At 47.4% G+C, this 13,993-nt stretch overlaps 1 protein-coding gene across 1 annotated transcript in view; it reads left to right on the top strand.

Moving 5' to 3' along the window:
- The window catches only part of LOC130113103 (equilibrative nucleoside transporter 1-like), a 72,920-nt gene that overhangs the window by 15,197 nt on the left and 43,730 nt on the right, over positions 1 to 13,993 (top strand). The window contains exon 2 of the mRNA XM_056280619.1: positions 9,573 to 9,637. Within this exon, the coding sequence (XP_056136594.1) occupies positions 9,612 to 9,637 (26 nt within the window). The 5' untranslated portion in view covers positions 9,573 to 9,611. The remainder of the gene's footprint in view (positions 1 to 9,572; positions 9,638 to 13,993) is intronic.

Here is a 13,993-nt window from a genome sequence, read left to right as displayed (position 1 = left end):
TCTCCTCTCTCTCCTCTCTCTCTCTCTCTCTCTGTCTCTCTCTCTCTCACTCTCTCTCTCACTCTCTCTCTCACTCACTCTCTCTCTCACTCTCTCTCTCTCTCTGTCCCTCTCTCCCTCTCTCTCTCTGTCTCTCTCTCTGTCTCTCTCCCTCTCTCTGTCTCTGTCTCTCCCTCTCTCTCTCTCTGTCTCTCTCCCTCTCTCTGTCTCTGTCTCTCCCTCTCTCTCTCTCTCTCTCTCTCTCTCTGTCTCTCTCTGTCTCTCTCCCTCTCTCTGTCTCTGTCTCTCCCTCTCTCTCTCTCTCTCTCTCTCTCTCTCTCTCTCTCTCTCTCTCTCTCTCTCTCTCTCTGTCTCTCTCTCTCTCTCTCTCTCTCTCTCTCTGTCTCTCTCTCTGTCTGTCTCTCTCTCCCTCTCTCTCTCCCTCTCTCTCTCTCTGTCTCTCTCTCTGTCTGTCTCTCTCTCTCTCTCTGTCTCTGTCTCTGTCTCTCTCTCTCTGTCTCTCTCTCTCTCTCTCTCTCTGTCTCTCTCTCTGTCTGTCTGTCTGTCTCTCTCTCTCTCTCTCTCTCTCTCTCTGTCTCTCTCTGTCTCTCTCCCTCTCTCTGTCTCTGTCTCTGTCTCTCTCTCTCTCTCTCTCTCTCTCTCTCTCTCTCTCTCTCTCTCTCTCTCTCTCTCTCTCTCTGTCTCTCTCTGTCTCTCTCTCTGTCTCTCTCTCTCTCTCTCTCTGTCTCTCTCTCTGTCTGTCTCTCTCTCCCTCTCTCTCTCCCTCTCTGTCTCTCTCTCTGTCTGTCTCTCTCTCTCTCTCTCTCTCTCTCTCTCTCTCTCTCTCTCTCTCTCTCTCTCTCTCTCTCTCTCTCTCTGTCTCTCTCTCTGTCTGTCTCTCTCTGTCTCTCTCTCTCTCTGTCTGTCTCTCTCTCTGTCTGTCTCTCTCTCCCTCTCCCCCCCCCCTCTCTCTCTGTCTGTCTCTCTCTCCCTCTCTCTCTCTGCATGCGGGAAGGTTGGGTACGTCAGCGTGAGTGAGGGCGTTGAATGAGCTTGAGCGTGTTTTTTGGATTAATTCACTTGTTCTCTACTGCTTTCACTTTTCTTTTCTTTTCTTTTCTTCTCTACATGGTAATGTGAGGGAAGTTTAATTTTACTTCGTCGTTGGTTGTTGGAAAGTGACTGGAGTGGCTGGTGGGAGGTTGGTGGTGTGCAATATGGCGTCCCTCCCCGGTGAGGGCTCGCCTCCCCTGTCTATCAGACACGGGGTTAGAGTGGTGGTGGACTCGCGGTCCACTGTGGAACAGGTTCTCCTGGCTGCAGGAGAACAGGTCGGCTATGAGAACATCACCTACGGCTCTCGGATGAACAAAGCCGTGGTGGCTTTTCTCCGAGAGGAGCGTTTAGTCCCCCTGCTGGTCGAGAGGGGCCTGGTGCTGGACGATCTGTTTGTAGCCGTCTCGCCATTGTTTGTGCCGTCGACACGTGTTACCGTGTCAGGCGTACCTCCGTTTATCCCGAGCGAGCTCATTGAGAAAGAACTGGGTCGTTTCGGGAAGTTTGCTTCATGTATTTGAATGATCCCTCAGAACATTTACAAGTGTCATTTAAGGTCAAATACGAACACGGCTTCTACACTTTGTACGCGAGTTCTGGCAGCATGAAGTGTTCTGAGTGCGGCGATGTCGGCCACAAACGCTCATCCTGCCCGCACAGGGAGCCCACAGCGGGCAGCAGTACAGGCGAGCCGCCGCCAGGAGGCGCCGCTGAGGGCGGTAGCCCGCAAACGGCGCCATCAGGCGGCAGGAGACACCGTAACCGGTGATCCACAACCTGGTATGGAAGGAAATGTACCAACTGAGCAGGACAGCAATACTGTAAATGATGGTAATTTGAGTGGTACTGAAGCACAGGATGCGGATGTATGCAGAGACAGAGGACAGACAGAACCAGCGGGAGACAGTCACCCAGCCGAGGCTGAGAGTCAGGTCTCTGCAACAGGTGAGTCACACTGTGAAGACGCTGGAAATGAAGATGAGGACATGTTAGAGGATGATAGCCTATCTCAGTTTGCTGATATTGTGTCGCAAGATGATCAGCAGTCATACTCATTGAAAGAGATTAATGATTTCCTTGACGAAACCTATGGCAGACAGTCTGTGGATGTAACAGATTTCTTCTCGGATGTGGACAGGTTTGTTAGTTCTGTTATGAAGATTAGAAAAACAGCTGGATATGAAGAGCTCAGTAAGCAGAAGAGGTTTCGTCTGAAGAAGATTCTGACGAAACTCAGGAAAGAAAAGCGAGGGAAGGTGCCTTTAACAGTTCAAAACTGAAATATATGTGATACACAAAAGGTGTTTTATTTTCTCTCTTGGAAAGTTTTCACTGTCTTATCCTTCCTTTTCTCTCTTCTTTTAATGGACGGTTTGCGAGTAGGGAGTCTAAATATTAACGGAGGACGGGATAGAGTTAAGCGAGGTGTGGTAGCTGAGCTGATCAGAGCTAAGAACATAGATGTGCTCCCCCTACAGGAAACACACAGCTCTGCAGACAACGAGATAGAGTGGGGAATGAGTTGGGCAGGACAGGTTGTTTTGAGCCATGGTACCAACTTTAGTGCAGGTGTAGCTGTTCTCTTTTCGCAGCGCCTCCTTTTGACAAATGTTTTGACATGTGAAGTGGAGCAGGGCAGGATCCAGGTAGTTCAGGCAACAATCCGAGGAATACCCTTTGTGTTTATAAATGTGTATGCTTATAATACAGGCACTGGTCGCTTGAGATTGTATAGCAAACTGAGGGATAAGCTCAAACAATTTAACAGTGGCTCATCATAGTGGTGGGAGGAGACTGGAATTGCACTACACACCCTACAGTTGAAAGAAACTCAGAAGAGCCCCATCCACCGTCAGCTTCTTTTCTGTCCACTGTGGTTGCAGAAACGACCTTACGGATGTTTGGAGGACACTTAATCCAATAGTTAGGCAGTACACATGGGTAAAAGCTACGGAGGGTAGTGTGAGGGCAGCCAGGTTGGACAGGATTTACCTCAATCAGACATACAACAACAGGTTGATTAAGTCCACGATATCACCTGTGGGATTTTCAGATCACCATTTAGTAGTGGCAGATTTTTCTTTACAAGTTCAATTTCGACACTGTTCTCACTGGCACTTCGACGTGCGGCTAACGCAGGATAAAGCCTTCTGTCAGTTCTTCTCTGACTTCTGGAGTCATTGGGGGCTGAGGAAAAAGGATTTTGAGAGCTTAGCTCGATGGTGGGAGGTAGGAAAAACACAAATTAGGATTTTCTGTCAGCAATACAAACAACACACTCTCGATGTGGAGAAACTTTGTCTTGATGAATTAGAGAGAGAAATTAGGATATTAGAAGGCGAAGTAATTATTGGACATGATGGTGACAGCAGCACTTTGGAAAGTAGGAGGAAGGCTTTAGGTAGGTTCCTACATGAGAGAGCAAAGGGGGCTTTAATCAGGACCCGACTTGCCACCATCAAAGACATAGATGCTCCAACTTCTTTTTTCTTTAAACTCGAGAGGAAAATTAGAAAGAACAATGTGATGATGCACCTCAAACTTCCCAGTGGGGCAATTACAACTGATCCATCAGAGATGAGGAAGTTGGCCACAGACTTCTACAGCAGCCTGTTCAGTGCGGAGACCTGTGACTCTGGCTGTGTGGGGGAGATACTGGAGGGACTGCCTCAGCTGGGTGAAACACAGGTGACTTCGCTGGAGTCCCCCGTCTCCTTTGATGAGATGTCTGCAGCGGTTCAGCAGCTCAGCTGTGGCAAAGCCTCTGGAGTTGATGGACTTCCTTCAGAGTTCTACAAGACGTTTTGGACTCAAATTGGACGAGACTTACACGATGTTTTTAAAGAATGTTTGAACTCTGGAACTCTACCTTTGAGTTGTAGACGGGCTGTCCTGACACTGCTACCAAAAAAGGGAGATCTTGGCCTACTAAAAAACTGGAGGCCAGTTTCATTGTTAATTTTCGACAGAATTCTGCATGCAGGGCTTCTGATGGATGTCTGTCCCATCTAGTGTAGTCTTGCTGACTGAGTGGACCCCATACTTCACCTCCATATACTGCAATGGACAGGATGACACTGTCAAAGATTTTGGACCAGATTTTAATTGGGATGTTTATTTTATAGGATTGTCTTTTTAATACATAGAAAGCTCTTCGGGCTTTCTCTTTAAGTGCATTCACTGCCAGACCAAAGCTTCCCGAAGCACTGACCCTCAGTCCCAGGTCATCATAACTTAACGTGTGCTCTAGGGCGGTGTTACCTAGAGTAAATAGGTGTCTACTTTCCTGACTCCTGGGCTTCTTCTGGAAGATCATAATGTTTGGGGTTTTTTTTAAGTTTACTGCCAGGGCCCAGATCTGACAGTATTTCTCTAGCAGATCCAGATGCTGCTATAGACCCTGTTCTGTGAGTGACAGCAGCACCAGGTCATCTGCATAGAGTAATAATTTAACTTGTGTGTTGTTTAGGGTGAGGTCAGGAGCTGCAGACTGTTTCAGTAACACCGCTAACTCATTGATGTAGCTATTGAATGGGGTTGGACTTAAACTGCAGCCCTGTCTCACCCCTTGTCCTTGAGCGAAGTATTCTGTTCTTTTGTCGCCAAGCTTTACTCCGCACTTATTTTCCAAATATATAGATTTGATTATGTCAAATTATGTCATTTGATCATGTCTCTGTCTCTGTTTGTCTGTCTCCCTCTGTCTCTGTCTCTCTCTCTCTGCACTGCATGTTGGGAGTTTGGTGGTGGAGAGCGTGGTGAGTTTGGTGGAGAGTCTGTGATTTTTTCTCGTTTTTTCCCCCTTTCTTTGTCCTACTGTGATTATTGTATGGTTGTTGTGTAGTTGTGGTTGTTCTTAGTGTAGTTTGGTGTGTTTTCGGTGGTTGTTTTTGGGGGACAGTGAGCCGTGCTTCCTGCCAGGCATGGCTGACGGTGGCTGATGGTGGTGAGCAGCAGGCCGAGGTGGCTGATGGTGGTGAGCTGCGGGCCAGTGTGGTTGATAGTGGCTGACGGTGGTGAGCTGCGGGCCAGTGTGGTTGATGGTGGCTGGCGGTGGTGAGCTGCGGACCAGTGTGGCTGATGGTGGCTGGCGGTGGTGAGCAGCAGGCTGAGATAGTTGACAACGGGGAGAGGAGAAGCGGGCGGCGGATGCCGCCCAAGACTGATCCCCCTGTGCAGAGTGAGGCTTGTGGCTCTGTGGTCGGAGCCACCGGTGCATGCGGCTCTGTGTCTACAGATAATTTAGCAGGGGGGTGTAGGCTGACCCTGTGGTCAGGACAGTGCAGAGGGAAGACGACATGGGGAGGTCGGAGGAGGTTTCAGTACAGGGGGCCGAGCAGCTGCAGGTTGAAATGGACAGTGGGGCAGAGGAGCAGGTGATGGAGCCTGCTGGTTGGCGTGACAATGTGACTGCCCTGGAGTGTGAATCTGAAGCTGAATCTGACAGTGTGTCTGTAGCAGACAGTGATTCTCAGTCTGTAAACTTATACTCATTGGAGGAGGTTAACAGTTTTCTAGATGAGACATATGGTAAATCGGTTCATGTCAAGGATTCCATTCGGTCAGTTACTGCACTGTGGCAGGATGGTGGGTTGGTCAGTTGCTACACTGCAGCAGGATGTTGGATTTGTCAGTTGCTACACTGCAGCAGGATGTTGGATTGGTCAGTTACTACACTGTGGCAGGATGTTGGGTTGGTCAGTTGCTACACTGCGGCAGGATGTGGGGTTGGTCAGTTGCTATACTGTAGCAGGATGTGGGGTTGGTCAGTTGCTACACTGCAGCAGGATGTTGGGTTGGTCAGTTGCTACACTGCGGCAGGATGTTGTGTTGGTCAGTTGCTATACTGTAGCAGGATGTGGGGTTGGTCAGTTGCTACACTGCGGCAGGATGTTGGGTTGGTCAGTTGCTACACTGCAGGATGTTGGGTTGGTCAGTTACTACACTGTGGCAGGATGTTGGGTTGGTCAGTTACTACACTGCGGCAAGATGTTGGGTTGGTCAGTTGCTACACTGCGGCAGGATGTTGGGTTGGTCAGTTGCTACACTGCGGCAGGATGTTGGGTTGGTCAGTTACTACACTGCAGCAAGATGTTGGGTTGGTCAGTTGCTACACTGTGGCAGGATGTTGGGTTGGTCAGTTGCTACACTGTGGCAAGATGTTGGGTTGGTCAGTTGCTACACTGTGGCAGGATGTTGGGTTGGTCAGTTGCTACACTGTGGCAGGATGTTGGGTTGGTCAGTTGCTACACTGTAGCAGGATGTGGGGTTGGTCAGTTACTACACTGTGGCAGGATGGTGGGTTGGTCAGTTGCTACACTGCGGCAGGATGTGGGGTTGGTCAGTTGCTACACTGTGGCAGGATGTGGGGTTGGTCAGTTGCTACACTGTGGCAGGATGTGGGGTTGGTCAGTTGCTACACTGCGGCAGGATGTGGGGTTGGTCAGTTGCTACACTGTGGCAGGATGTGGGGTTGGTCAGTTGCTACACTGTAGCAGGATGTGGGGTTGGTCAGTTGCTACACTGCAGCAGGATGTTGGGTTGGTCAGTTGCTACACTGTGGCAGGATGTGGGGTTGGTCAGTTGCTACACTGTGGCAGGATGTGGGGTTGGTCAGTTGCTATACTGTAGCAGGATGTGGGGTTGGTCAGTTGCTACACTGCAGCAGGATGTTGGGTTGGTCAGTTGCTACACTGCGGCAGGATGTTGTGTTGGTCAGTTGCTACACTGTAGCAGGATGTGGGGTTGGTCAGTTACTACACTGTGGCAGGATGGTCAGTTGCTACACTGTGGCAGGATGTGGGGTTGGTCAGTTGCTACACTGTAGCAGGATGTGGGGTTGGTCAGTTGCTACACTGCAGTAGGATGTGGGGTTGATCAGTTGCTACACTGCAGCAGGATGTGGGGTTGGTCAGTTGCTATACTGTAGCAGGATGTGGGGTTGGTCAGTTACTACACTGTAGCAGGATGTGGGGTTTGTCAGTTGCTACACTGTGGCAGGATGTGGGGTTGGTCAGTTGCTACCCTGCGGCAGGATGTGGGGTTGGTCAGTTGCTACACTGCGGCAGGATGTGGGGTTTGTCAGTTGCTACACTGCGGCAGGATGTGGGGTTTGTCAGTTGCTACACTGCGGCAGGATGTGGGGTTGGTCAGTTGCTACACTGCGGCAGGATGTGGGGTTTGTCAGTTGCTACACTGCGGCAGGATGTGGGGTTGGTCAGTTGCTACACTGCGGCAGGATGTGGGGTTGGTCAGTTGCTACACTGTAGCAGGATGTGGGGTTGGTCAGTTGCTACACTGCAGCAGGATGTGGGGTTGGTCAGTTGCTACACTGCAGCAGGATGTGGGGTTGGTCAGTTGCTATACTGTAGCAGGATGTGGGGTTGGTCAGTTACTACACTGCAGCAGGATGTGGGGTTTGTCAGTTGCTACACTGTGGCAGGATGTTGGGTTGGTCAGTTACTACACTGCGGCAAGATGTTGGGTTGGTCAGTTGCTACACTGCAGCAGGATGTTGGGTTGGTCAGTTGCTACACTGTGGCAGGATGTGGGGTTGGTCAGTTGCTACACTGTGGCAGGATGTTGGGTTGGTCAGTTGCTACACTGTGGCAGGATGTGGGGTTGGTCAGTTGCTACACTGCAGCAGGATGTGGTGTTGGTCAGTTGCTACACTGTGGCAGGATGTGGGGTTGGTCAGTTGCTACACTGTGGCAGGATGTGGGGCTGGATGTGCTGGATAGCAGGAAAGGTTACCGTCTAGAGAAACATGTCCCTGGTCTAAGGAGAGATGTGGAGGTGCCTATGGCAGACATGGTGAAGAAGCTGGATCTCAGGTCAGATGCACCATGACCACACAACACTTGGTGTTTCTTCTCAGCTGTCTTCTTCTGTCTGGTTTCTTACTGGCTGGTCTGTCTTCTCCGCCCAAGCAGAAGAGGCTGGGTGTGGTTTTCTACAAGGAACACACAGTGACGACACAGAAGCGATAGACTGGGGCTTATGGTGGGCAGGGCAGCTTGTCCTTAGCCATGGCACACATTTTAGTGCAGGAGTTGCCATTTTTGTTTTCTTCTGCCTTACATGCAGCCATGTTGTCCAGCACAGAGAAGGGTGGGGTTCTCATGGTGGCAGCTGAAGTGGAGGAGTTAATGTTTACTTTTGTTAATGTTTATGCACCAGAAAACGGCTCTGAGTGTGGAGGGCTTGTTGCCATGTTGCAAGCTGGATGAGGGGCATTACTCCAGGAGGGTGTGTTGTGTTGGACGGTGACCTGGAAGATGTTTCTGGCTCACACCTTGATCACCAGAATGACGCTGCTCTACACTGTAAAAGACAGCAGCTGGACCCCTTCCTGCGAGACAGAGCTGCAGGAGCTTTAGTCCGAGCACGCTTCACTGGACTCCAAGACATGGACGCACCAACCGCTTTCTTCTTTACTTTAGAGAAGTCAGTGGTTCACACAAGCCAGGTGGTGCGTCTTTGTCTCCCTGATGGACAGGTGACCACAGATCCCACTGAGATGAGGACACATGCAGTGGACTTCTACACGGGCTTGTTCAGGCCAGAGGGCTGTGATGTGGGCTCTGCTGCGGATCTACAGGGTCTTCCTCAGCTGGGTCCAGCAGAACAGGACACACGGGGCTTGGTCATGACTCTGGATGAACTGCCTGCTGCTGTGTCTCAGATGGCGGCGGGCAAGGCTCCAGGACTGGAAGTCCTGCCATCCGCCTTTTTTGAAAACACTTCTGGAGTGTCGTGGGACAGGATCTTCTGGACTTTTTTACGGCGTGCTTTGAGAAAGAGACACTTCCGGTTTCCTGTAGGCGTGCAGTTCTCTCTCTGCTGCCTCAGAAGGGAGGTTTAGCCCTTCTAAAGGACTGGACACCAGTAGCTGCTTTGTGTACACCCTATGAAATCCTCTCCACAGTCTTGGGGAACAGGCGGCCATGTTTACTGAACTGTTGACTGGTGCAGGTCACTCTTGTTGTGGTCCACACATATCTGTGGTGGACCATCTCTTTTTACGGTGAGCTGTGCTTCTTATATGTCTTATACGTATAGTATAAATGTGTGTGTGTGTGTGTGTGTGTGTGTGTAATTTGATTGAGCCACAGTAATGATGCCTTTTGAGGTTTTTTAGCTTAAAAAATGTAATGTTGACACAGTGGGAATGAAGGCTATCTATACTATGATGTAAATAAAGGTTATTTTAAAAGTCAAAAAGTCTCTCTCTCTCTCTGTCTGTCTCTTCTCTGTCTGTCTATCTGTGTCTTTCTCTCTCTGTGTCTGTCTGTCTGTCTGTCTGTTGCTTTCTCTCTCTGTGTCTGTCTGTCTATCTGTGTCTTTCTCTCTCTGTGTCTGTCTGTCTGTCTGTCTGTCTGTCTCTCTCTCTGTGTCTTTCTCTCTCTGTGTCTGTCTGTCTTTGTCTCTGTCTGTCTGTCTAGCTCTCTTTCTCTGTCTCTCTCTGTCTCTGTCTCTCTGTCTTGGACACACCCACACAGCTGACATCAAGTGTTTCTCTCTGTCGTGGTTTTCAGAGTCTTGTCCTGGCCGGAGGTGACGGGGACTGGACCACCATGGCCTCCAGCACGCCTCGAGACAAGTCAGTAGACCCAAAACGTTACTAGTGCTAGTTACTAGTACTAGTTACTAGTACTAGTTACTAGTACCCTACATAGATCACTGCAGATTCCTACTAGCATGAACACACCTTCTGTTGTCCTGTCCCTACTGTTCATGTTGGTCTTAGGACAGGTCCCAGTACAACAGCTGAAGAACACCAGTATACAGTTATACAATGAGTTATTACACTATACAGCTGTATATAACATTACTATAAAGACAGCATTACATGATAATATAAAGATTATATCAAATTATAAAGATATTATTGTGAGGTATATCCTGTCACTACTGTACATGTTGGTCTTAGGACAGGTCCCAGTACAACAGCTGAAGAACACCAGTATACAGTTATACAATGAGTTATTACACTTTACAGCTGTATATAACATTACTATAAAGACAGCATTACATGATAATATAAAGATTATATCAAATTATAAAGATATTATTGTGAGGTATATCCTGTCACTACTGTACATGTTGGTCTTAGGACAGGTCCCAGTACAACAGCTGAAGAACACCAGTATACAGTTATACAATGAGTTATTACACTATACAGCTGTATATAACATTACTATAAAGACAGCATTACATGATAATATAAAGATTATATCAAATTATAAAGATATTATTGTGAAGTATATCCTGTCACTACTGTACATGTTGGTCTTAGGACAGGTCCCAGTACAACAGCTGAAGAACACCAGTATACAGTTATACAATGAGTTATTACACTATACAGCTGTATATAACATTACTATAAAGACAGCATTACATGATAATATAAAGATTATATCAAATTATAAAGATATTATTATGAAGTATATCCTGTCACTACTGTACATGTTGGTCTTGGGACAGGTCCCAGTACAACAGCTGAAGAACACCAGTATACAGTTATATAATGAGTTATTACACTATACAGCTGTATATAACATTACTATAAAGACAGCATTACATGATAAAGATTATATCAAATTATAAAAATATTATTATGAAGTATATCCTGTCACTACTGTACATGTTTGTCTTAGGACAGGTCCCAGTACGACAGCTGAAGAACACCAGTATACAGTTATATAATGAGTTATTACACTATACAGCTGTATATAACATTACTATAAAGACAGCATTACATGATAATATAAAGATTATATCAAATTATAAAGATATTATTATGAAGTGTATCCTGTCACTACTGTACATGTTGATCTTAGGACAGGTCCCAGTACAACAGCTGAAGAACACCAGTATACAGTTATACAATGAGTTATTACACTATACAGCTGTATATAACATTACTATAAAGACAGCATTACATGATAATATAAAGATTATATCAAATTATAAAGATATTATTATGAAGTATATCCTGTCACTACTGTTCATGTTGGTCTTAGGACAGGTCCCAGTACAACAACTGAAGAACACCAGTATACAGTTATACAATGAGTTATTACACTATACAGCTGTATATAACATTACTATAAAGTCAGCATTACATGATAAAGATTATATCAAATTATAAAGATATTATTGTGAAGTATATGTATGTACAAATGATGTCGTATAGTACTGTGTCATGTGATCCTTGTTGTACATTTACATGGTCTGCATGGGTCTTTTTGTCCTCACCGGCCTTCCGTTGTGGCTCATTTGAAAGTTTTCCTGCTTAGCAGCCACAAGTTAAAGCATTTAAACTTGTAAACACAGGATTTTATTTACAAGACTGTGATGGAGACCTCAAACACAGCAACAACACACACATTACTTTACTGAGTGTTCATTCTCGGAGTGAATAAGATAGATAGACACAGAGACACAGACGGGTGATGACTGCACATTCCCTCTAAATTACGTATCAATCAATCAATCAACCAATCACCCAGTCAATCAGTCAATCAAACTGTATTTCTATAGTACTTTTCATACAGGCTGGTGTAGTTCAAAGTGCTTCACAGGCAACTGACAAGCCGATTATAATAATAATAATAATAATAATAATAAATTGATAATGATGATAATAATAATTATAAAAATAACAATAATAATAAATGAATGATTATAATAATGATGATAATAATAATTATAAAAAATAATTAGACCTAATAATAATGATAATAATAATAATAACACCTGGGAAGGGAGCTCACTGGCGGACATCTGGTGGCCGGGCCTTGGCCCATGGGGCCCGGTCGGGCCCAGCCTGAAAAAACGACATGGAGCCACCACCCCGTTGACCCACCAGACGCGGGGATGAGCATTGGGGTAGGGTGCAGTGCAGGCCGGGCGGTAGACAAAGGCGCAGAGTGGAACGTCACCTCTCTAGCAGAGAAGGAGCCTGAGCTGGTGTGGAAGGTGGAGCGGTACCAAGAAGATATAGTTGGGCTCACCTCCACACATAGCATGGGCTCTGGTACCAAACACCTGGAGAGGGGCTGGACTCATTACTTTTCCGGAGCTGGCCGAGGTGGCAGGCGCCGGGCGGGTGTGGGGATACTCACAAGTCCCTGGTTGAGCGCCGCCATGTTGGAGTTCTCCCCGGGGAATGAGAGGGTCACCTCTATATGACTGCGAGTCGGGGAGGGGGGGGCTCTGACTGTTGTGTGTGCTTATGCACTGAATAGCACCGAATAACCGAGTACCCGGACTTCTTGCAGTCTCTGGGTGGTGTCCTGGATAGGGCTCCACCTCCAGACTCTATAGTTCTGCTAGGGGACTTCAACGCTCATGGGGCAACGATGAAGAAACCTGGAGGGGCGTGATTGGGAGGAACGGCCTCCCCGAGCTGACCCGAGCGGTGCCTTGGTAGTGGACTCCTGTGCGAGTCCATAGACCATATAGGACAGCATTATAGTAGTCCTGCCTGCCTGATATAAAAGTGTGCATTTGTTTCTCTGTGTCACTCAGAGAGTGGTCACCATTTAGCAATACTTTTTTTGGGGGGGGATTTTTCCTCGTTTTATCCCAACTGTACTTGGCCATTTACCCCACTCTGCCGACCCGTCCAGGTCTCTGCTCCACCCCCTCTGCCAATTCGAGGAGGGCTGCAGACTACCACATACCTCCTCCCATACATGTGGAGTCACCAGCCACTTCTTTTCACCTGACAGTGAGGAGTTTCACCAGGGGGACATGGTGCATGGGAGGATCACGCTATTCCCCCCAGTTCCCCCTCCCCCCCGAACAGGAGCCCCGACTGATCAGAGGAGGCGCTAGTGCAGCGACCAGGACACATACCCACATCCGGCTTCCCACCCTCAGACACAGCCAATTGTGTCTGTAGGGACGCCCGCCCAAGAGGGCGGCAACATGGGGATTCGAACCGCCAATCCCCATGTTGGTAGGCAATGGAATAGACCACCATGCCACTCCGATGCCCTAGCAATACTTTTGATGTGATAAGAAGCAGATTTGTTGACAGACTCCACATAAGCCTTAAAGTTCAGATCTGAGTCAAAAGACAACACCAAGGTTTCTTGCGTGTTGGCTTGGGGTGAGTCCAAGGGAATTTATTTTGAGGACCAGTTTCTCTCTCTGAGCTTTAGAACCTTTGTCTAAAATTTCTGTTGTATCTTGGTTGAGCTGTAAAAAGTTTTGTGACATCCAGATATTAATATCTAAAATACATTTAAAAAGGGAATCAATTGGTCCTGTGTCATCAGGAGACACCGCTACATGAAGTTGCGTGTCATTAGCATAACTATGGAAAGAGATGTGATGTCTCCTAATGACATTACCAAGGGTAACATATAGTATAAACTAAAAATAAAAATAATGAAAAAACCTAACTTGTAAAATTACAGTATCTACAGTACTAATACTGCTACTACTACCACTACTACTACTACTGCTACTATTACTAATACTACTACTTTCGGCTGCTCCCGTTAGGGGGCGCCACAGCGGATCATCTGTTTCCATCTCTTCCTGTCCTCTGCATCTTCCTCTGTCACACCAGCCACCTGCATGTCCTCCCTCACCACATCCATAAACCTCCTCTTTGGCCTTCCTCTTCTCCTCTTCCCTGGCAGCTCCATATTCAGCATCCTTCTCCCAGTATACCCAGCATCTCTCCTCCACACATGTCCAAACCATCTCAATCTTGTCTCTCTTGCTTTGTCTCCAAACCGTCCAACCTGAGCTGTCCCTCTAATATACTCCTTCCTAATCCTGTCCTTCTTCATCACTCCCAGTGAAAATCGTATCATCTTCATCTCTGCCACCTCCAGCTCCACCTCCTGTCTTTTCATCAGTGCCACTGTCTCCACACCATATAACATAGCTGGTCTCACTACCATCTTGTAAACCTTCCCTTTAACTCTTGCTGGTA

This window comes from Lampris incognitus, chromosome 5 (assembly GCF_029633865.1).
Source record: "Lampris incognitus isolate fLamInc1 chromosome 5, fLamInc1.hap2, whole genome shotgun sequence".
In the NCBI taxonomy this organism is placed as follows: domain Eukaryota; kingdom Metazoa; phylum Chordata; class Actinopteri; order Lampriformes; family Lampridae; genus Lampris; species Lampris incognitus.
This window is presented reverse-complemented; position numbering and strand designations above follow the sequence as displayed.